At 40.5% G+C, this 24,241-nt stretch overlaps 3 protein-coding genes and 1 long non-coding RNA gene across 4 annotated transcripts; 3 read left to right on the top strand and 1 right to left on the bottom strand.

The window, feature by feature from the left end:
- Positions 1-421: 421 nt before the first annotated feature.
- LOC103989706 (zinc finger CCCH domain-containing protein 33-like) lies at positions 422-2,917 on the top strand. The gene is made up of 2 exons (XM_009408649.3): positions 422-542; positions 644-2,917. The coding sequence occupies exon 2, from the start codon at positions 658-660 to the stop codon at positions 2,608-2,610; it is 1,953 nt and encodes a 650-aa protein (XP_009406924.2). The 5' UTR covers positions 422-542; positions 644-657; the 3' UTR covers positions 2,611-2,917.
- A 124-nt stretch (positions 2,918-3,041) lies between these two features.
- On the bottom strand, positions 3,042-5,099 carry LOC135640499 (uncharacterized). The gene is made up of 2 exons (XM_065154974.1): positions 3,800-5,099; positions 3,042-3,722 (listed from the first exon to the last, which is right to left on the bottom strand). The coding sequence occupies exons 1-2, from the start codon at positions 5,019-5,021 to the stop codon at positions 3,385-3,387; spliced, it is 1,560 nt and encodes a 519-aa protein (XP_065011046.1). The 5' UTR covers positions 5,022-5,099; the 3' UTR covers positions 3,042-3,384.
- Positions 5,100-9,273: 4,174 nt separating this feature from the next.
- LOC135640374 (uncharacterized) lies at positions 9,274-9,971 on the top strand. The gene is made up of 2 exons (XR_010497299.1): positions 9,274-9,473; positions 9,624-9,971. It is a non-coding gene; the product is annotated as an uncharacterized LOC135640374 (long non-coding RNA).
- A 1,822-nt stretch (positions 9,972-11,793) lies between these two features.
- Positions 11,794-23,642, top strand: LOC135639839 (uncharacterized). The gene is made up of 9 exons (XM_065153796.1): positions 11,794-11,923; positions 13,381-16,281; positions 17,620-17,749; positions 17,826-17,914; positions 18,943-19,187; positions 21,949-22,035; positions 22,140-22,239; positions 22,751-22,955; positions 23,200-23,642. Exons 1-9 carry the CDS (start codon positions 11,855-11,857, stop codon positions 23,211-23,213), a joined length of 3,840 nt encoding a protein of 1,279 aa, XP_065009868.1. The 5' UTR covers positions 11,794-11,854; the 3' UTR covers positions 23,214-23,642.
- Positions 23,643-24,241: the final 599 nt, after the last annotated feature.

Genomic DNA, 24,241 nt, shown 5'->3' with positions numbered 1-24,241 from the left:
CGCCGCGCGTGAGTGCGACACGCCCTTTTGCCCCCGGTGGCGGCCACCGCCACGTGTCATCGTGGTCCGTACAGATATTTATATCCTCGACCGCGACGCGGCCTCCTCCGGCTCGTTCGCGTCGCGTCAGCCGGGCCCCACCTGTTGCCTCCTGGCTTCCGCGTGGGCCCCGCGGCGACAGGAGACCGCCCCGCCCCGTTCCGTCTGGCGTTGCGTTTGGTCCTCGTTTCGTTTTCGTTTCATTTCATTTGGAGCGTAGGAAGCAGGCAGCTTCCTTCTCTCCGGAATTATTGTGGGCTTTTACGAATCCATCCCTGCCAAGTATCAAATTTCACATCAACCCTCGCCTAGCATTTTTTTTGTTTTCATATATGCCCTGAAACGGTAACAAGTGGTGAATTAGGGGCTTATGTAGGGGCAAATATGGGAATGTGTATGACCCTTTTACCCGCCTCCCCTCCACCTACAAAAGGAACCAAAGAGTGTAGCCTTTCTACGCTACGCCGAGCGCCCACTTCTTTCACCCTTCCTTCCGATCTCTCGTATGCATCCTTACTCTGCTTTTCTTTTCGTAGACTTATGGCGTTCTGATGTGTGCTTGTTTCGTTCTGGTGTCTGATGAGTTTTCTGCCGTCTTGTATAGGCGAAAGAGAGGACATGTGCACCGGCCTCATGAAATCCTCCCCGCCGACCAATCCCGGGGCCGTGGGCGGCGGAGATGTCAAGCAGCCGGCGGCGTCGGAGGCGGCCGCGCTGCTTCTCGAGCTCGCCGCCTCGGACGACCTTGCAGCCTTCAAGCGGGCGGCGGAGGAGGACGGCCACTCCGTCGACGCCGCCGCCCTATGGTACGGTCGCTCCTCCGGTCGAGGGATGGGCTACCAGCAGCGGACGCCCCTCATGATTGCGGCTCTCTATGGCAGCACAGCCGTCATCGGCTATATCCTCGCAGGCCACACAGCCGAGGCCGCCCGCCGCGCCGCTTCCGACGGCGCCACCGCCCTTCACTGCGCCGCAGCCGGCGGCTCCGCCGCCTCTCTCGAGACCGTCAATCTCTTGATCGGTGCCTCCGCCGAGGTCGTCGACGCCCTCGACGCTAGCGGCAACCGCCCCGGGGACGTCATCGCCCGGCAGTCCTCGAGCACGGTCGCCAAATCTCTCGAAGTAATCCTAAAGGCTCCGGTCTGCCCTAGGGTTTCGTCCCCTGCTAAAGAAGAGCCAGCCAAACAGGGCGAGAAGAAGGAATACCCGCCGGATTTGACGCTTCCGGACATCAAGACCGGGATCTATGGCACCGACGAGTTCCGGATGTATACTTTCAAGGTTAAGCCGTGCTCCCGCGCTTACTCCCACGATTGGACGGAGTGCCCCTTCGTCCATCCCGGGGAGAACGCCCGGCGCCGAGACCCGAGGAAGTACTCCTACAGCTGCGTGCCGTGCCCGGAGTTCCGCAAGGGTTCTTGCCGGAACGGCGATGCTTGCGAATATGCCCATGGGGTGTTCGAGAGTTGGCTCCATCCGGCGCAGTACAGGACCCGGCTGTGCAAGGATGAGACCGGATGCAACCGCCGCGTCTGCTTCTTTGCCCACAAGCCGGAGGAGCTGCGGACAGTGAATCCCTCGGTGGCATCAGTTAACGGGATGGCGTCGTCGTCGCCTAGATCATCGTCGCCGGGTCTTTCCTCTTTGGACATGGCAACTGCCTTGATGCTGATGCAGCAGCCCGGCTCGCCGATGTCCCCCTCTGCGGCTTCATCGGGTTTAGGGGCCACGGCGGCGTGGATGAATCAGACTGGGGGCGTGATGACACCTCCTCCGGCCTTGCAGCTGCCGAGCAGCAGACTGAAGGCTTCGCTGAGCGCGAGGGACTTGGATTTCGACCTCGACTTGCTTGGACTGGAAGGGTATCAGCAGAAGCTGATCGACGAGATCACGAAGACGGCCTCTCCCCGAGCCAACTGGGGCACGAACAGCTTGGCTGCCTCACGGATTTCAGAATACAGCGACTTGCTGGGTTCTGTTGATCCATCACTGCTGACCCAACTGCAGGGGCTCTCCACGAGGCAGACTGGAGCTCAGTTCCAAGCCCCCTCCGCCCTCCAGAAGCACCAATCTCAGTTGCTCTCTGGATATGGAGGAAACCTCTCTTCTTCCCCTGCGACATCCTCGTTCGGGCTCGACCACTCGATGGCGAAGGCCATCATGAATTCCAGGGCTTCCGCTTTCGCCAAGCGGAGCCAGAGCTTCTGCGACCGCGGGGCAACCGCCGGTCGCCAATCCACGCTCTCAGCGATGACAACCGCAGCGGTCGCCGCGCCGTCCCTTCTGTCCGACTGGGGCTCTCCGGATGGTAAGTTGGACTGGGGCGTTCAAGGCGAGGAGCTGAACAAGCTGAGGAAATCCGCATCCTTCGCCTTCCGCGGAGCAGCTCCAGCCACCGCGCCCACGGGGATGAACGAGCCCGACCTGTCCTGGGTGCACTCTCTGGTGAAGGACGGACCTGCGGCGCCCCCGGTAGGCCGGCTTGGCGCCGGCGAGCAGCAGAGCGGATACCAGCTCAGCAGCGGGGGCGACTTGTTCTCTCCATGGTCGGAGGAGAAGATAATGGCGTAGAGGACGGAGATAACGTTGATTTTTCGATCTGACCAGTTCTTTTCTTCGTTACGTCGTTGAATCGATTATAATCTTTAGCAGGATGTCCGAAGGACGCCCGAAGGGCGTCTGAGCTCGTCAATGGCAGCCTGCAAGTTCTTTCATTTATAAGCAGTAACATATATATATATATATAAATATATAAATATATAAGAAGAGAATAAATCCATTGTGTCATATTATGCTAATAGATCTCTGTACCAAGTTGATGTTATGCCTGCTTGTAATCCGATCATATTCTTCTAATCTCCTTATTTTAAGCACTCAATTGATTTGTGTTCTCAGCTTTACCATGGAACCTTGTCATACTAACAATGAATGGAAGGTGAAGTTGACTTACTGATCTGTTTGATATAGAATGAATCATTCAATGCGTGCTTCTCAGTGGTCAGATCAATGAATGAAGTTGCAGAATTAATGTGCATGTCATACGGATAGTCAAAGTCGAGTCAACAAAACATTGAGCCAACCGTGATTATAACTTGTTATTCCGTTAATTATTATTGGCACAGCTGAAGAAAAGATATGTCATTATGGATTTGATCGAAGACTTAACTCAATACTCGATAGCATTATGGATTTGATATGGCGGAAAATAAAAACAAATATAGTCTCTTTGTCGTACTGCTCTGCAACTGTGGAACTGTCGTAGCTCTTCGCTGCTTGCATCACTGCGTGAGCTCCAAGAACATTGAAGATTGTCGGGATCATCGTGCTGAGGAAACTTGGTACCATTTACGGTCTCGATCTTGTGGCATAACTCGAAAGCTCAGATGCCGTCTCCATGATGACCACATCAAGCATTTCCTGTGCTACTGCTGCAGCAATCTCGCCGACCTCTTCCGACCTCCAAACATCTCCCGACGGCCATGTCGTGCTCTTCAGATCCTCCTCTGTGAGCGTGCAGATCTTCTCCCAAATGTGACTCCAATCTCGCCTGACGACTTGCTCAGCTCTGCTAGATTTCGTGATGCCTGAGATCGTCTCCGTATGAGAACATGGAGATGTCGAGTTGAGATTCTCGAATTTTGACGACAGTCTCCTTCTCGGGCTTTGCTGCCGTCGCTCGTCGTCTGCATTTCCTGAACGATTAGATCACCCTCGACGTACCAAGGTAATTAACTTCGCTACTCGAAGCGATTAGCCATACCTGAAGTAGGAGGGCTGATGGAGATGGAGTACTCGCCGTCCATGAAGCCATAATCCAGAACTGAAACTGGACTCGAATCTTGTGAGCTGCAACCTGCTTCGTTCTTCGCCTGAGCAGCTGCTAACTTCTGCATCTTCTTTTGTTCCGCGGCCTTTGCGTTGCCGCCGCCGAGCTTTGTAACCGTGCAGGAATCTCTGCGAAGCTTCTCCTTCGGAGAAGGGACAACCGAGCCCCTGCCATTCTTGTGCTCTCTCTCGGGCAAATTCTGCTGCTGCTTGTGAGAATTCTTCTGCTGGTTCCTCGTCTTCTTTTCTGCCACTCTCCTCTCAGTCCTGTTGGCTTCCCTCTCCTTCGAATCCCCTGTACTTGCCTTGTCTTTCCTGCCCTTCGCCATTGTGGTCTCTGCTTTACTCTCAGGAGCGAAGCTTAGAACCAGGAACTCCTCATTCTCCTGCCTCAAGTACGTCGGAGCCCCACGAAACGACAACGAGGTCTTAATTTGCACCCCACTGCTCCCCTCACTGCACGAGACCCCCGGCCAGCTCTCGGCGGAGTTCGCGGACCGACTTCCCTTGACCGAGTCCGGAGGAGTGTAGGGGAACACCGGCATCGAGTCGAGCCCCATCAGTCGTGCCACAACGCAGGGACTCGCCGGCGGCTTCTTCTTCTGCATGGCGACCCCCTGGCTATGCACACTGTGGCGGAGGCTTGCACACAGCAACCGGCGGATAACCCCGGACAGGCACCCGGCAGCTTCGGAATTGAAGTCGAGAGGAGGGCGGCGAGGGGTCTTCATGAGGGAAAGAGCGAGAAGAGCACGGACAAGGGTGCGCTCTAAGATTTTATGATCACGTAGGTCGGGAAAGGAAGTGAGGTAGGGATTTGAATGGAAAGAGAGGCCGGCCGGACTGCCGGGGCGGGCTTTGCATTTGAACGAACAGTGGATGGGCGATGGGATGACGAGCCATGTGTGGTTGGGAAAAGAGTGGCTCCGTGGGGTCCGCATGGGTCCTTTATTGGGTGTGGACCATCGGAGGTGCTGCTTTTGGTCTGTCGCTTCACAGTGAGGTGTGATGCCGTCGAAGGGGAGATGGGGGTGGGCCGGCGACGCGAGGGCGAGAGACTCGCTTCTGGCACCGGCCGATGTTTCTGACCTAGGATTTGCGTGGTGGGTAGGGCCCGCAGCTCCTTCCTTTCTTCCTTCCCCCCTTATCCTTCTCATGACAGTGGGCGCAGTCAAAAGCAGGACGATCAGCGTGCTGTCGGATGTCGACGACGAAGAAAACGTGAAAGAGTGTCATAAGCTACAAACAGAGACGGACATAAAAATAGCGATAGATTTATTTTGAGCGAATCCTAAAAAAAGCAAAACCTTTTATATATATATTTTTTTCTTTTCCGGAAAAGAATATTTATTTTCAGATAATTTTTTTATCTAATACCCAATACCTGAAATACCCCTAACTTGACAATCAATTACTTATCTTTTTTCTTTATTCTTCTATAAACTAATCGATAAGATGAATCGATCTAATATATATATATATATATATATATATATATATATATATATATATATATATTAGTAAAACTCTAATAAATATTAATTGACCAGTGTGGTAGAGTCAGGTGAATTGAATTGTTTATTGTGGCATATATGGCGCCTATCAAATTTATGGGGTAGAAAATACAATGCTTGACAGGGATATATATATGACTGATGGAGGAGTTACTGCCGGATGTGTTCATCTCCACCATGGAAACGTCGACGACAACAGTTGGCGGGATCGGTACTCAATGCGCATCAACGAGTCTCTTGGATTGCTTCTCCACCACGCCTCTGCACGGCGACAGCAACAGCAACAGCAACGACTGTTGATGACAGTAGCTTCCATGGCGATGCCACTGTTCATGATTAATCCTTTCTGTGGACTCATCTCAGGTATGTTGTCAAGATCACAACCACGCCTACTAATGACAAAGCAATCTATGACCGTCAACGCACCACTCCATCCGCCACACCACAGTCTAAGGAGGAAGGAGGAAGGAGGGAGGAAGGAGGAGGATTAGATAGCTGACACATGCACGTAGGTGGATAGATGAATCTTTGAGCAGAGTAACATCATGATGTCCCCCCAGTGGCTGGTGCTTGGGAACTGCGGCAGAGAAGAGGTCCATGTTGGTGGCTTAGTTTTCCACATATATTATGATCGGTTGATGCTACTGTTTGAGAGAGACTGCATGTAATCTTCGTGTGATCAGAAGAGAAGATGACTAGCTGTGAGCCTTCGTAAGGTCAGTCCTTTTTATCTTCGTAGAAATGATCAGTTTGATGTTACTGTTTGAGAAAGACTGTGCACGCATGTAATCTTGTTGTAATCATAATAGAAGATTACAAGATGTGACTCATTCTCCTTCTCTTCTCCTTTTAAGTATTGTATTCTAATTTTTTTTTATAAAATTTAAAAATTATTATATCAAATACATATAATGTGTAAGATTTAAATCTTAGATTTATTATTTATATAATAATATACTAATCAATCCAGACATGAGAATGAAAACCAATCATATTAATAACACATGTTTCTAAGTGTTATCAACTTTGTGGATATACACAACTTTCATTTGGTTGCAATTATATTTCGTCCCTTCTCTTTCGCATTATTTTTTTTTTTTGAAGATATTGACTTGTTTACTTGGTAAAAACTTTAATATATATTATAAAATCCTTAATTTAAAATTTATTTTTATCACAAAAATGAAAAAGATTAAAATAAATGACATAATATAAAATTTTAAATGATATATTAAAAGGTACATCAATATCAAATTGAAATGATAAAATCTATATTAAAACAGAATAATTTCTTAATCACCCACATCTGACACAATTATCTCGATATGATAAAATAAAACTTTTTCTAACTATATTGAAACCTAAAATTTTTATATTTTATTTTTTTATTATATATTAATAGTGTAAATATCGATAATCTCTGGATCAACTCGATTTGATTTGAAGCCATATATATAATACATTTGATGTGAATATAAAAGAGGTTAAAACGTTAGTTCGAGGGCTAAGGTAAACTTGAGCAAGTGCTCCACAATCAACTTATATGAAAACTAAAGTCATATGGGTTTTTCGACGGTTCCTCCCACACTAAGTAAGCAGTCAATAAACTGTTGAGTGATTTTTATATATAATAACTAAATTTAATTATCATATCAAAAATAATCTTTTATATCAAGCTAATCAAGAAAAATATTATGTTACATGGACAAAATATTTCTTGTCATAATTTGCTATTCTCTAAGTATTCCTCCATTTGAATTAATGACCATATACTCTAGATGTAGATTGAGTCCTGTCATCTTACTGTTGATTGGGGTATCGAGCCACTATTGAAGTAGATATTTCTCTTATCAAATTTTATCTGAGTTGAAATCATGATAGTCAAATTTCTAATGTTTTCTCTAATTCATGTATTTTTTTATCGTAAGATTTAAAACAACTTTGTAGCGGTCCAAATGGGTTTTAATTTTTCACCTTCAAAGAATGGTAAATTCAACTTCATGACATACCAATTTTGTTCGATGAAGGTTTAACATTATTGATCGAAAGGGATTAGATGGTTTTAATATTTTTGATGGTGTTATAATCACGATGTCGTTGACTAGGGAGTCAACATGGTTTGATCCCATCACGAAGGCACAAGCTCATCCTGAGAGTCCACCTGATGCTCTCGAATGTTGACTGTGACGAGGGAAACTAGTTGACATGATCCTAATATGTTACTTATTCATTTGAGATGGATTCTACGTTAGGCCAATATAGTTGGGCCTTCTCGAGATTCTAGAGTCGAACTAAGAAGTGTCTTGGCTTCATCGAGGTTCATACATAAGAGGTCAACGTCAAGGGAGTTTCCGACTCAATCCTTTCGATGGTAAGTTCAATCTTGGGAATTAAAGTAGTAGAATTTTTTTCATTCCCTAATTTTAGGTTCAGGGGGTTGGCTTTTATACCTAGACAGTTGATGGTTGGAGGCTATTGGCTCCTCTCTTTATTCGTGATCCTTCGGGGGCTCATTTATGTCAATAGCTGACTAGTTCCTTTCCTTGTTAGTAAAGAATGATCGTAGGGGCATTGTTTGCCTGGGCTAACATTTGTATGGGAAAAGAGGACGGCGATTATTCGCGTTGGGTGACCGAAAAGGATTAATGCTCATGGAAAAGGGAGAGATGGGTTTAGTTGTCAGGGATTAATGCTCCTGAAAAAAGGGGGAGATGGGTTTCACCGTCAGAGATTGATGCTCCTTGTGTCTGGGCAAATGATCATTCCCGAAATCATGGTTGATAGAGGGGAAAGGTCACTTTCCCATTGTTGGGTCATAGGATAATGGAGGTGCATGAGCTCTTCTGCCCTGATTATACTAAGGTGAGAGTAGGTCCCTGAGTGAGTCAGCAGGTTAAGACTGATGTGATATTATTTTATTATCCTTAGAAGGATAATAAAATTCGACTTCATCACCTAAAATTTTTTTTTTTTTTCCTGTGGTGTAGGATAGGCAGTGACATGAGATAAGTATTATGATAAATATATGTCTACCTTATAACATATTTCCGTGTCAGAAAAGATAATCATATAATGAGAGAGGCTTAAACATGATTATTATGATTTAGTATGATAATAATAAATCATAATAATTAGTTTATTATGATAATAATAAATCATAATTATTAGGCTTAGCCATGGGAAAAGTCACTTTCCCATGTCTTGATCGATTTATTACGGTTCGAACTCGTATACATATGGTTGATTAATATGCTTTTGATGTGAAAACATCGAGCTCCTGATATATCACTTATACGAAGTCCTAGGTTAAAAGAGATTTTTTGATTCAATCTCTTTGATGTCAAATAAAAATATAAAATATTTTATAAAATATATTATAGGAAAATAATCTCTAGCCACTTTAAATAGTTTTCCCTTAACCTCTTGTACATGATGACAATAAAATGATTGCATATCGAATGACAATTAGTTGACGATGCACATTCTATCAACAAGCAAAATTATTTTAGGATATCACTAAAAAAAAATTAATATTTGATGATATATTTGATAAATTAGGTGTAATATATATATATATATATATATATATATATATATATATATATATATATATATATATATATATATATATATATATCAACTGACATCTGATTATTTAATTAAAAGCCTAAATAATATTTAATATTCTCTAGTAATTATTATGATAAAAAAGGGTGTTTCAAATATTTTTATTTTTAAATTGGATATAGTTAAATACTAATTATAATTATATATTAAAAAGAGATTATTTTGTACTCTTCGAGGAGATGACGTACCCAACGTCACTACGTGGCTCGCGCAACGATACGTTTGCGACCCATGTAAGCCATGCACGTCTCTTCCTCCTCCTCTGTCCCCTCTCTCTCTCTCTCTCTCATCCTCTCTGTCTCCACTCGACATAAAAGTGATGCCGCTCCACCGCTTCTCTCAATCTCTCTCTCTCTCTACATCAGGACATGGATGCAGGAACAGGTCGCTGCCTCAGGTCTCGATGGCTCCTCTGCTTCGTGGTCGTCACTCTGCTCTGTTCTGGAAGTCTCGCCTATCCCGTCTCAGGTATCGAATTCGTTCCTTTCTTCCACTTCTACATCCTCTCTGTTCCTCTTGTTTCGTTTAGATCTCCTCTCTCCTCTGCTCTGCTAGTTTCCGGAAGACGATGCTGCAGGAATCATTCGATACACCCTGCTGATGCTGCTACTTGAACAGGGCAGTCGAGAAGGGGAGGAGGACGGCGGTCACTGATCGTTTCATTGGAGGACTACAGTGTGCCACGAGCCAATCCAAGACACAATCCCAAACCATGTCCAAGCCCATGCTCAGGCCCAGGCCCAAAACCAAGCCCCATCCGTAACTAAGATCCGTCGGATGCATGATGAACGGTCGGATGGAGTCCGCTGTCTGTCTACAACCGGTGGTTTTGTTCTATTTGTTTCTGTTTTTTGTTTTTGTTGTTGGTTTCCATCTTAGTGACTCTTGATGTTTCTTTCCCCTATAAAAGTAGTTGTTTGCAGTTGTGTCACGGTTTGCTACCAAAAACATGTTATATGTTTTTGATGCCAGTATGTCGCACGCATGATTCGCTTGTGCCATCTTTTGATCTCTACAAAAGCCATGCATGTGATTTAAATGAATTAACATTTAAATTGGAATTTTAAGATATTGGAAATCTCAATTTCACCAAAATTATCCCAAAACTTTTTTTTTTTTTGCATTTGCTCCGACGAATGCATCAAAAATTGTCTATAGAAATATTGTTTTATGTAGATTTCTAAAATTTGAGAAATTGTATAGTCTTTGAATTATTTTAAATTTTGGTAGTATAAAATAACACAAAACTTTTCCCAATTTTCTATCCTTATATACTCATCTCAAATCCAATTAAAGGATACATGAAATAAATCTAACTCACTATCATCATAGGAAACTTGAATATAATAAGATGATGATGTGCGTTAGTCTATTTTCTCTCTACATCATTTCTCTCCAAAAGGGATGAAAACTTTTGCTTCTATTTGTATTTTGTGTAGTATACAATCCTAAAATTTAGGGAAAAGATTATAATTTTTATTTACAATCTTATAATTATATCATTTTATTTTATATTAATTTTGGAGAGATTCTTTTAATTATTTATCCTAGATTTTTTGTTTTATCTATAAATAGACGAGAGAGATTATAAAAAATATATAACAATAAAAATCAAAATGAGTTTGAGTTTCTACTAAGAAATCATTAATGATTGGTATATTATTATACAAATAATAGATTTGAAATTCGAATCTAAATGTATGTTTATGTGTAAAATCTGAATATATGTGAAAGTGCTCAATTTTTTTTAAAAATAAAAATAAAATATATTTTTATATAAAATGAATAAAAATACTTGTTAAGAGGTTTGTTGGGTTTGATAAGTATTTTTTATATTATTAAAGTATGTTATTTCAAGATAAAAAATATGAGTAATATGCATGCACTTTGTAAAGTATGTTATAAAATGAGTTCATTAAAGAGCTAATTATTAATTTGTAATTGCACTACACATTTAAGTTACATGGACCTTATGCATGCATGTGGTTATGGCTGCTTTGTAATTGTAATTATTAATTTGGCATGCATGCTTCTTGTTATGGCTGCTTTGGCATATATATGCATGCACTTTGGCATGACTGCTTTCTAATTGTAATTATTAATTTGTAATTACACTTTGAAGCATCAATTAGAGATCAACTTTGTGAATCAACATACATAATTTAGTGTTCAATATAAAGTAAGAATTTTAGGACATTATTTAATGAACTAAGAACATGAATGTTTATATCCTATCTGCCCTTTCAAAATCATACATGTATGCATCGCTCTCATTATCATCATCATTACTCATTATTACCAATAAATATACATATACATATATTATCTATTTTTGAAGCCGATCGAACACTCACGTGGCGCTTGCCGATTAGTTGCATTGTGTCCAACTTGACACGATGACCGATGCCACGGCCACGCACATCCTAATATTTCCTCTTGCGATTTTTCCATAGGTGGACTCCGTTTTTCCTCCAATAAGAAAGAAGGTATAACTTGGGTACTATACTTCATTATTCAAAGAATATTGGGTATTCCGGAGTCCGAGTAGGAGTCGTGTAGAGTCCAAATAACTCCATCTGATGAGATCGATATCAACGGCCAGAATTTTCTTCCTGCGAAACTGCGGTGGACACGAAGAGGTCGACGAGTGTTTCTCTTGTGTATATATAAGAGAGATCAGCGAAGCTGCAACGCCTCCTCGGGTTTCGCTGGCAACCCCGGAAACCCTTTGCCTAAACCATTGCCACGTCCATGTCAAAGAGATCCGCGGGTCCTCCCCTATAAGCCCTCCTCGGGTTTCGAGGGCAATCACGATTTGCCTAAACCCTTGCCTAAACCCTCGTCCCCGCATGGCGATCGACGACGAGCCGACGAGGAAGCGGCGAAGAAAGAAGTTGATGACCGGAGAGGCGGTCGAGGTACCGGCTAAACCCTCCTCCTCCCCGTTTTCTTCCCTTGCTTTGGTCGAGATATGGTCGCGAGATCGTGATGTTGAATTCGTTTGCGACGCAATCTGATGCCGTGCTTGTCTTTAGTCTCTCATATTTGTTTTTGATGAATGAGTTGGGATGCTTGTTCGTCGTCTTCTAAACGAACTTCTTTAACAAACCATCTTAAATTCATGCGAGTTTCTGCGGTATGGTTTTTTTATTGCTATTTTTAATTTGCTCATTGTTGCTAAAGTTTCTTTAACGACGGTGATTGTATCAGAAACTACGAATTAGCCTGGTGGCTGCATTCTCCATTGCCCCAAACTTTCGAAGTTCGTCCTCATCTTTTGCCTCGTCAATTTTGTGATTAGTGGTGAAGCAAATTCTCTACTGCACTTTCTTTCAGATCTTTTGGGCTTAGGACATGTAAAAGGTGCAGGCAGAATTGTTTAGCGTTCTATGATAATCCATGTGACTGAAACAACTTTGACTTGTCTGATTCAATCGAGATTCATGAACCTACCAATGTGTTTTAGGTCATTAGAAATGCGAAGCAATTTGCTCGTATATAAAGCTATTTGCAAACTTAGTACTAATATTGCAGCAGCAGTAGCAGCCTTGCTCCTATATAGAGCTATTTTGCTAGCTTAGTACTATCATTGCAGAAGCAATAACAGCCTTGCTCCAGCAACAACTTTTTGTACTACCATTATGATAGTAACTTTGCTACTATCATAAGCTATTTGCTTGCTTAAAACCAGTAGAATTTTACTGCTGCTGCAGCAGTAGACAATTTGACCCTATACAAAACTACTTGCTAGCTTTGTGCTAGAATACTATGCTTCTACATCAACAAGCACTTTGCTCCTACCTTGAGCTATTTGCTACCTTAGTGTTACTATCAGAACAGAAACTTCTTTTGTGTAAAGAAGTGCATGCCATGCCAAAGTGCATGCATTTTGTTAGTGTTACTAACAAAGTGCATGCAGTTTGGCATACACTTTGTTTTGGCTGCTTTGGCATGCACTTTGTTTGAGTTACTAACAAAGTGCATGCACTTTGACATGCACTTTGTTATGGCTGCTTTCGCATGCACTTTGGCATGGCATGCACTTTGTTATGGCATGCACTTTGTTATGGCTGCTTTGTAATTGTAATTATTAATTTTTAATTTGCTCACTGTTGCTAAAGTTTCTTCAGCGACGGTGATTGTATCAGAAACTACGAATTATCCTGGTGGCTGCATTCCCCATTTTTCCAAAATTTTGAAGTTCGTCCTCATCTTTTGCCTCGTCAATTTCTCGTGGTCCTATTTATGGTTTTTTGTGCTATTGGGACAGTGAATAACAACTGCATCGTGACTCTATTTTGCCTTCTAAGTATTTGATTAAACTTTGATGCCCTGGCTTCCTCCATTAGTTCTTATGTTTGTTTTGTTAATTTAGGTGGGACATTTCCATGAAGGCCTTCAGTCTTGGCATTTGGCAGTGGTCATTGAGTGTGGTGAGTTTTTCCGTGTTGTTGAGCATGCCAATCGATTGAGTGGTGACCGTATTTCAGAACCTGAGGAGGTGATTCCAGTATCAGATGCAATTGAAGGCACATTCAGCACAGCCACTGAAAGTTGCAGACCACGAATTAGACCGGTGCCACCTCATGTCAGCATTGGAAATTCAGAGATCAGATATGGGCTGTGTGTTGATGCCTTGGTTGACGATGCCTGGTGGGAAGGTGTAGTTTTCGATCATGACGAAGGTTTTGAAGAGAGGAGAGTGCTCTTTCCGGATCTAGGAGACCAGGCTATTTTAACCATTGAGAGGTTGCGTCTTACCCAAGACTGGGATGAAGCTTCTGGGCATTGGAAGCCTCGTGGCCAGTGGTTGTTCCTTCAATTGCTTCAAAATTTTGACTGTGCAGGTAGCTTGCCTGTTTCAATCAGGCAGATATGGTGCAACTTGAGAGCTACTCATGTTTTTCAGGACAAAATCAAAAGCTGGGCTTTTGGAACAAAAGATATTTGGGAAAAACTGTTGTCAGAGTTGATTGAGGAAGTATGGTCTGCAGCGAATACCATTTCAGTTTCCGATGTTATCTCTAAACAATTAGTAACTGCTGGCATGGCTTCAGTTGATGTTTGCACTTCAATGGAGGATGTTATTTGTCCTCAAGGTGCTGACCTTGGATTGGATGATCTGACTAATGGTACAGACAATAATTGCTCTTCAGGACTAAACACACCTGATGATCGTGCCTTAATTTCAGGTGCTCAAAGTCCATGTCAGTTGAAGTATGCTAGTGAGAATTCCTCCCAAGCAGTTTTAGTAGTTGATGCTACAGAGGTTTCAGGTGCAGATGGGTTTCTTCAATCCTGCGACAGTACTAAAGCATCAATGAAACCCAGGGTTTGCTCGAAAGCATTACAGGATTTCATACAAGTGTGTCGCAATAAATTTTGTCCTATAGATTTGAAGAAAAAGCTTTATGTCTTGCGTCAACTTGCAAGGTCTCATCTTATGGCTGTAGGATGGAAGCTCATCAAAGATGTTCATGGTCGTAAGTATTATGTCTCTCCTCTGGGAAAACGTTTTGGGTCTCTGGTTACAGCCTGTGAAGCATGGAAAACAGTGGAAGAAAATTCAGACACAACAACTGATTGCACCTTTGTAGCAGAGAATCATGCAGCCGAGGTCCGAGGCACATTCTCCATCCTCACATCCATGCACAGTAAGGCTGAGAATATCCCAAGCTGTAGTGTTGCAAACAATTGGAAGCCTCTGAAACTTGATGCCAGCTACTGCCCTGGGTTGGTAGAAGTATATGCATCCAAGATGAGAGGTGGAAAGTCAAGGCTGAAAAGCTTGGCGAAGCTTGATTGCAAATCTCTATCAGAAAAAGTGAAGAAACATCTTGTGGCTTTGGGTTGGACAGTCGAATTTAGAGAAGATGCAATCTTAAGGTTTCGTTTCTCTTCACCTCAAGGAAGAATCTATTACTCCCTTATCAAGGCCTGCAGTGATTTGCTGCACCAGAAGGTGGACGAGGAGTGTGAATATTCTGATGATTCTGAGCATGACCGCTCAGGCTGCAGTACAAAGAGGTTGCATTCTATAGTGGATTACCGTGTGAATTGCTCAGGTAGAAGTTTCAACTGTGCTGCTTCTGGGAACAAAAAGGTGGAATTTAGGGCAGACGAGGACATTGAACCTGAGTATTTACCAGAAGCAATAACGGAATATGAGGGTTTCATGGATTTGCAAGTGCAAAATGGTAAACGAGCAATCTTAGATGCGAATGTTAAATTGCTGAGATTGAATGCTAAAAGACATCTTTTATACATGGGCTGGTTCTTTTATCTTAAAGACAAGAAAACTAAGCAAGAATTATGTTACAGGTCACCAAGTGGCAAGTCCTTTCATTCTCTTATTACAGCCTGTAAGGCCTACTTGAAAGAAAATAGAAATTCCACCATTAAGTCTCTCCATTCTGTGGGCAACCAGAAAAAGGTCAAATCCGAATTGAACGTTGAACACATTGAATCTGAAAAGAATGATAAACAATGGGAACTCTGTACCATTTCAAATGCTGCAACAAGTAAAGGCTTCCATGAACCTGCTGACTTTTTGGATAAGGAAACTGTAAGAGAATCAACATTTTCTTGTAATTCATCAGAATTTGGTGAACGTAAATTTGGTAGATTGCGATTCAAAAGAGTTGCAAATTTAAAGAAGAAAAGCATGCCTCTTTCTCCTTCACATGGTAGCACACAAACTTGTCTATCTGGTCAGGAAGCTGATTGTCAAAAATCTAAAAGAAGAGTGGCATCCCAATCTATCAAACAAGATGAGAAAACGGGCGAAAGCTTTTCATCTCGTGTGCGTAGATCAAGCACAAGTTTGCAGCAACTTGTAGAATCTTCTAGCCAGCATTCTGCAAAAACAGTTTTGTCTTGGCTTATTGACAATGATATACTATTACCGAGGCAGAAGGTTTATTGTATGTGTGAAAAAGACAGACAGTCTAGGAAGGAAGGCCGGATAAATCATTCTGGAATAAAGTGCATGTGCTGTAAAACAGTGTTCGATCTTGCAAGCTTTGCAGCTCACAGTGATAATAGAACTCAAAGGCCTTCTGCCACTATATTTTTATCTGATGGAAGATCTTTACTACAGTGTCAAATGCAGATGATGCATGCTAGCAAGCAAAAAATTTTCCCACACATCAGATTGAAGGGTGACCTTACTCAACATCAAAGTGATACAATCTGCTCTATCTGTCAAGATGGTGGTGCATTGATATTATGCGACCACTGTCCATCAGCATTTCACGTAACCTGCATGGGCTTAGAGGTAAGTTGCTAGTTTAATCTATTGATTGTAAAATGTCTTACTCTGTTTGCTGCATCTACCTGGAAATTGTCTTAACAGAGCTTGTTTTCCATTTCACTTGCTGAATATTGTTGGCTTTATTATCTTTTACCTTGTTTGCACATGAAGTTTCAGCAGCCGTGTTCTTTACCTTTTCTATTGTAGCACAGTGTCTTTGATGGATGGTTGAATTTTGTCATGGTCATTTACTCTAAAGGATAATGCTATCTGTATTTCTTGTGCTTTCAACTGCATTGATTGTATTATTTGCATAATAAATGAGGATATGATATTTGGGTTCTCTGTTATGAATTATCTTCTTTTTATGTGCATAAAATTATAAGGTCTAACTCTCATCTCTGACCGCTTTATTTGCTATTTTAATGTGAAACAGAAGCACTTGTAGGTAAAAGTTCAATATCTTACAAGTGAAATGCTTGCAAGTCGGAGTTTGACTAAGGCCTGGTGCAATTACTGCTTTTCATTTAAAAAGGTTGGACGTGCTTATTCTTAACAATTGAGGTCTGCTGGGCTTATTTTCCTATCAAATTAACAGATAGAAGGACATCAAAGAAGAGAAAAGGAGATGATTAAGATATAGAAGGGTATTGGGCATGTTTGTCAATGGAAAGCACCTTAAATTAATCATTGAAGTTTCTCTGCTGCTATTAAAGGCCAGACAGTCCCTCTCTATTTAAAGAATATATCGACATTTTCTAATCCAATTGTAACTCTTAATAGCCACTTAGAAGGGAAAGTTTAAGTTTGATAGAGCCCCATCTTTAGAGTTTGCAGTATCATCTGGAGGTTTATAACAAGGAAGTAGGAACAATGCACTAGTAGCATCTTAATTAAAATGAATCTTTAATAAACTTTTGTCTAAGTTGTATTCATCAAAACCTTTCTACATGTAATACATTTATATTTAACAATAGTGCTAAATAAACCTAAGAGAAGTCCCAAATGTAGCTTGGATGTGTCTAAAGAAGTCCTTTACATGCTCTGGTTAGGAAATTTAACTTAAGTTTATAGATCTGAGCTGATAGGTTTTGACCAAATAGGGATTGTTTGGAAATAATGAGTAAATAGTAATGACACCTTATACTATGCGATGACTTTTTTTAACAGAACCAATTTATGTTTAATGATTCTTGTTTCCGATCCAACATAATCAGGTGAGAGGTTGTTACTGTTGTGGCTTTATCAAAATTGTCTTTCTGAAACCGTGTCAAGTTTAATTTCCAAATTATGTACCTCTAACTTGTTAACAATTATAATATATCAGGTGGCTAAATTCTATTAATGTTGGTTTTCATGTAGGATGTCCCTGAAGGAAAATGGTTTTGTCCATCATGTAGATGTGGCATATGTGACCACAGTGAATACAATCATGATGTAGAGCAATTTACAAAGACAACAATGTTTTCCTGTGATCAATGTGAAGGAGAATGTATGTTTTGACTTTTTACCTTCTTACGTATGCATGCACCCATATGTTTGTGCATCTAAAATTTTCTTTTCTGTAGATCATGTAGGTTGCTTGAGAGGTGAAAGATTACAACAGCTTGGTTCTTGTCCAACTGGAAATTGGTTTTGCAGTAAGAAATGTTTAAAGGTACATTTCAACAAAAGAATTGAATCCTTTTTGGCACTTGATCTTTTGTGCCTTCATTTTTTGCTGGATATAATGAATCCTTTTTGGTGCACTTGAACTTCTGTAGTGATTGATATAATGAAAACATAACTTACTGCTAAATTTATCTCCACGTGTTTCAAATTTTGGTAAATTCTATGTTTTTATTTGTTCACTAGACTTGTAATCATCTTTTCAAAATTCATAGATTGAGCCGTTGTCGAAGTGGGTTTTAATTTGATCTAAAATTGTCCATGTCTAAGAACTGATGTGGCAGTGATAAAGGAACTAAAGTTTGGTCCTTCTTGGGACCTTTATTCTCCAGATATTGACACTGTAAATCGTCTAAACCTCTTTGGTCAGTAAACTTATAGAGACTTGGTGGAAAATAAGCCGTCACCTGACTTGAACAATGCCATAATACAGTATCTGGTTCTTAATTACTCAGACATGCAGGTGAGAAGCTTAGCAGCAGTTGGAGGAGATACTTATGAAATTATAAAGAGACCATGTTAGTTAGATCAGTACACCAGAGATGTAGTACTCTATGTAGCAGATATGGATGGATGTGGGCACATAGCATATGGTGGTTGGAAGAAATAATCGGAGGGTCTGAAATGTGGACAAATTGTATGCATATGAATCTTTAATTGGGTTCAACTGACTAGTGGTTTCACAGTGCTGGCTTTATCAGATTTTGGTCAAAATGATCACTGTGTATGATAATGTACAGTGGCGTACTAGTTTGCTTTTGATTTTCGACCTTAGTTATACAGAGCAAAAACGCAAGAAGCACTTCCATCCTATTTGATTTTCTTGTTTTTAACATATTGCATTTACTTGAATCCTATTTACAGTTGGAACCTCCATTTCCTTGTTTACCTTTTCTAAAGATTCAAGCTTCCTCTATCAATTCTTTTATTTTCTCATGTGAGTTCATCTTTTCCTTCAATTAGTAGAAGTCACTCATGGAAAGTTTGTTCTTGATGTTTCTTATATTGCTTCTGCAGATATTCTATCATCTCTGTGAACTTATTGGGAAATCGAACCCAACTTCCGCTGTGGGATTATCATGGACTTTATTGAGATGGGGCAGTAATGATAATTCAGATCTTGGAAGATTTGCCCTTGAAGCCATGGCTGAGCATCACAGCAAGCTATGTATTGCACTTGATGTACTGCATGAGTGCTTTGTGCCGATGACTGAAACTCGTACTCAGAGTGATCTCGTTGCTGATCTTCTTTTCAATAAAGAGTAAGACACTTTCTCAAATTTTAGATGTAATATTGTTTTACTTTGCCCAATTATCTATGTCAGTTTACATGTGTATGAAGTGATGACTTGCTGAATCTTGTTACCTTGGTGTGGCATTTGATGACCTTTATTTATTTAACATGATAGTGTGACTCAGGAATTGTATGTTCAGTAAGGATTAAATTCTCGATCAAGGACCGGAACTGCTTAGTGGTCGGACCTATATGGTACAACTACCCAGGTGCTGTTGCAGTTGGACACTGGACTTGGACCCCATGAGTCCCCATAAAACCTTATCTTTACATATTTTTTACCTGAAAAATAAATGAAATATGTTTTCCAAACTTATCATATGTCAAGAACAATGTCAATTGGAATGGGAAGAGAAGTGAGATCACAACATTAGGTGGATGCCACACCACCATTCTCACCTATCGAACCTGTGGTTTAGATTTTTTTTTTGCTCTTGAATTTGTTCCCCATCTTGTGATTAGTGGTGAAGCAAATTCTCTACTGCACTTTCTTTCAGAACTTTTGGGCTTAGGACATGTAAAAGGTGCAGGCAGAATTGTATAGCGTTCTATGATAATCCATGTGACTGAAACAACTTTGACTTCTCTGGTTCAATCAAGATTCATGAACCTACCAATGTGTTTTAGGTCATTAGAAATGTGAAGCAATTTGCTCGTATATAAAGCTATTTGCAAGCCTAGTACTAATATTGCTGCAGCAGTAGCAGCCTTGCTCCTATATAGAGCTATTTTGCTAGCTTAGTACTATCATTGCAGAAGCAATAACAGCTTTGCTCCAGCAACAACTTTTTGTACTACAATTATGATAGTAACTTTGCTACTATCATAAGCTATTTGCTAGCTTAAAACCAGTAGAATTTTACTGCTGCTGCAGCAGTAGACAATTTGACCCTGCACAAAACTACTTGCTAGCTTTGTGCTAGAATACTGTGCTTCTACATCAACAAGCACTTTGCTCCTACCTTGAGCTATTTGCTACCTTAGTGTTACTATCAGAATTCAGAACAGCAACTTCTTGTGTAAAGAAGCTGTTTGCTACTCTAGTATTACTGCAGCAGAAGCAACTTTCTCTTTTGCTCATGTTTTACTAGTCTTGTTTTGAGTGCGATAATAAAAGTCTGTAAAAATAATAATTTTGCTTGATTATGAGGTGCACACAAGTCTGTGTGTGTGTGTGTGTGTGTGTGTGTGTGTGAGAGAGAGAGAGAGAGAGAGAGAGAGAGAGAGAGAGAGAGAGAGAGAGATGAAACCTTGTCGTTGGGAGGTTCAAACATTACCTGCAGTTGGCTAGGAGACCTGGTTGGATTTGGATTAGACATAGGATCCTTACTGGTATAGTACTAAGAGGTAAGCCATATTGAGTAGTCCGCTTGGTACAGTATAGATTTTTATGTCCTCTAACTGTCAGATCAGTAAATAACGATCTATGTCCTTGGGTATGCTTGAATTATAATTCTTGGTGTTTAATAACTTGATGATGTTAATGTCAACCTAAATAAGCTTTGCAGTGTTTTTGTTCGTTTTATATCTGAGTGTAGATTTTGCTTAGTTGGCTCCTTATTTTGTCTATGCCCTCCAGAAATTTGCTCCTTGCAGTAAATCTTCATTCACCTTTATACTAATGATTTAGAATGTCTAGTCAGATTCCTGATGCTCTTTGGTCGCAAACTCATGCGATAACTTGTTTTAAATAGTTTGGATTGCACAAAACAGCGAGCAACATTGTATTCTTATCTTGATGACACTATTCCATAATGATATTTTTTTAATTATCCAACACTGTTTTCTATTTAATCTAAGGAACATGCAAAGATCATATAAAACTCAACACCCTTCTTTATCTCTATGGGTAATGTCTTCATTACCATACCTAAATAACCTTTTATAGCGACTGACCTCGATTACCACACCTAAATAACCTTTTATAGCGGTTAACTAGGGGAATATTCTGCAATACGAGCAGAATGTTCCCCCAGCCTGCTATTTTCGAGGTATTGATAAAATATTTCTTTGAACTACTATTTTAGATTAGTGTCCACATAGCCTAATTGTTGACCAGAACCCGTCTTCTCATTACTAACTGTCCTGCCACGTGTCGAGTTATGATTAGGATGAATATTTCCATAATCAAAATTTATTAATAAAAAGGAGGGGAGACTAATGTTTATGGCATTGCCAAGCAATCTCAACTTTTTCGATGGAGTATAAAGTTCTCCATCCTCACTCCATAACCTTCTAATAAGATCAGTGACCTTTTCTGACTTGCCACTTGTTTGACTTCTTGCGATCATTGTTTTCGATCATACTGCAAGGTTAACTTGATATGCTGCACAAGTTTGAGAAGTTTACCAGGTTGAAGACATGCACAAACTTGTGCCTTCTGGCAAGAAATCTTCCAACGCAAGTACTCATGGTTTTTTTGCTCCAGTAAAATAATACACAACGAACCTTTTCCAAATCTAATTTCTATTATAGTCTATTTAGCAGTTGATATTTTCCTGAAGCTGTGGCTCAAATGTTTGATCTCTTGACCATTCATGTTTGGTGCAGCTCCTCGTTGTGTTTAAACAAAGCCTGCTAGATTTGTGTTTAATTTAGCTTCCCTTTAAGTTGATTCTTTTAGTGCCATATGTGCCATTTCAATAGCTTTCATCTGAAGGCCTTCATCCAAAGTGAAACAACTTCTGTCTTCAGATGCTTATGTTGAATCCTGCCTTGTTGTTTCTCAGATCAGAGCTTAAACGATTAAATTTTTGGGGATTTTACACTATGCTTCTGGAGAAGGGAGATGAACTAGTATCAGTTGCTACTTTCAGGTTCTTATGTTGCTCTTTATCACTTTTAACACTTACATTTTCATGCATTCTCAATTTATTTTGCTTTCTGCTGAACTAATGTTGCTTTTACACTCTTGATCCAGGGTCTATGGTGACAAGGCAGCAGAAATGCCTTTAATAGGTACTCGTGTTCTGTATCGCCGAAAGGGAATGTGTCGTCTTCTTGTGAATGAATTGGAGAAGGTAATACCACCAAAAATGTTTGTCTAACTTTGATCGAGCTTGCATTGGGAAAATACATGCATCACATTGTTTGAGGAACATTTGATCTGCATATGTTTCTCTCTCAGTTAAGTTTCAATTAACTAGACCGAGACCAAATCATTCTTATAAAACTTGCATGGTGATTACTTACATCTTATAATTTCCCCTTAAGATTGTTCATAGCTAATGGCTGAACTTACTATTTCTTCTACTTTGAGCTTTTTCTATGAAAGAATTTTTAGATAGGATTCAGCTTCATTTAAGCAATGTTGAACTTGTATTTATTGTTGAAAGAGGTTTGACGAGTCTGTTTTCCTATGTTATGGTTAATTTTATATTTCTTCTGATGCCGGATGTTAAACTAATCATTGATCATGTCGAATGAGATTCTTATTTTATTGGTTTTCATCAGTTCTTTCTGCGTAAATGTTAATCGAGGCTCACGAGATGATGTATTCTCACCAGCTTGCTTTTCTTATTTGTTCTACAGTTGCTTTGTTCTTTAGGAGTAGAAAGGCTGCTGTTACCAGCGGTTCCTCAGCTTCTACAGACATGGACAACCTCCTTTGGATTTACCCAGATGACCAGTTCTGATAGATTAGAGTTATCAAAGTACTCCCTTCTTAGCTTTTCAGGAACTACTATGTGCCAGAAGCTCTTAGGAGCAGCTAAAACCGTTTCAGGGGTACCAGCAGGTGATCTTCCTTTCTCTAATTTTTCTGTCATCAATAATTCTGTCATAAACATAACTATTGTAATGGTAACAAATACATGCACAAAATTACATATCCATATGATACACATTTGGAGATTTACTTCAACGGATGATTTCTGTATCGAATTAGCAGATGGGTCTGATTGCGAGTACTAAAGTCTTTACTTGTGAAAGACATAATATAATATTGATCCCTTGCTGATGGACCGTACCTGCTAATGTAGATAGATACTTATGAGGATATTGTTTCATCATCAAAGTGATGCTTTTCATCATCTTCACGCAACAGACATGCAGACATATACCAGTTAGCATCGCAAAAATAACATGAACAAGAAGCTCACAGCAGTAGAGGTATGTTTTCCTTTTAGACCCGTGTGCTTTTTCTTATTAGCCACAACTTGCAACTCCTCCAGCTGATCACTAGGGCTTTCCCAGTGTTGATGCAGGCAGGCACAAAGAAGAGTTGCATTATGATCGATATCTCCTCCAATCATTCCGGTATGCGCCGCCTGTGAAGACCATCACTTTTGTTATTAAAGGGTATATATATATATATATATATATATATATATATATATATATCAAAGTGGGAAACCTCCAATTCCTCTGACCATCATGTAATTAATCTTTATGCTTCTTTAGAGATCTCAGGTTTCTGAAAAATCTTCTTTTTAGCTGCGAAAACATATTGAAATTCCATCCCAAAGTATTCTTTGACCATGTTTTTGTTACATTGTATTCCCGGAACGTGTTATTAAAACCTTCGTGGAGCTGTTGCTGCCACGTCCTATAAGTTCACTAGCATTGAAAACACTCCAATTAAGGCACGAGGCAGCCCTCGAAGAGTCTGATCTCATGATCAGATACCGAAGTTTCGAGATCCTAATTTGCAATAAAGATGTTGTTTCGATAACTCCTCAAATTTTGATGATTTGGTTCGGCTCACGGCATGATGAAACAATAATAATAATAATAATAATCGTTACTTTTTTTTTAATTTATTTATTTTTATTTTATATATTTATTTTTATTGTCATGAGATGTTACACAAGAACTCTTGAATCCATTTCGAGGTGGTAAAATTCTCTTAAACCCTTATGGTCTTTTAGATCGATCACTCTTTTTCATCTACGTTTTTAGTGTTAGGTTGACAATGCCTTTATTCATCTTCTTCTTCCTCAGGATGGCGATGATTTCTTCTGCTTTTCTTGTTGATCGAATTCGTTTCCGAGTGGTGATTTTCTTGAACTCTTCTTCTCTTGT

This window comes from Musa acuminata, chromosome BXJ3-6 (genome assembly GCF_036884655.1).
Source record: "Musa acuminata AAA Group cultivar baxijiao chromosome BXJ3-6, Cavendish_Baxijiao_AAA, whole genome shotgun sequence".
NCBI lineage: Eukaryota > Viridiplantae > Streptophyta > Magnoliopsida > Zingiberales > Musaceae > Musa > Musa acuminata.
Note: the sequence above shows the minus strand (reverse complement) of the source record. Positions and strands in the feature narration are given on the sequence as shown.

Coding starts and splice junctions, on each gene's coding strand:
- LOC103989706 (XM_009408649.3), top strand. CDS start 658: ATGTGCACCGGCCTCATGAAATCCTCCCCGCCGACCAATCCCGGGGCC.
- LOC135640499 (XM_065154974.1), bottom strand. CDS start 5,021: ATGAGAAGGATAAGGGGGGAAGGAAGAAAGGAAGGAGCTGCGGGCCCT. Junction 3,723..3,799: donor CATCAGCCCTCCTACTTCAG/GTATGGCTAATC, acceptor CAGGAAATGCAG/ACGACGAGCGACGGCAGCAA.
- LOC135639839 (XM_065153796.1), top strand. CDS start 11,855: ATGGCGATCGACGACGAGCCGACGAGGAAGCGGCGAAGAAAGAAGTTG. Junction 11,924..13,380: donor TGACCGGAGAGGCGGTCGAG/GTACCGGCTAAA, acceptor TTGTTAATTTAG/GTGGGACATTTCCATGAAGG. Junction 19,188..21,948: donor GATCTTCTTTTCAATAAAGA/GTAAGACACTTT, acceptor GTTGTTTCTCAG/ATCAGAGCTTAAACGATTAA.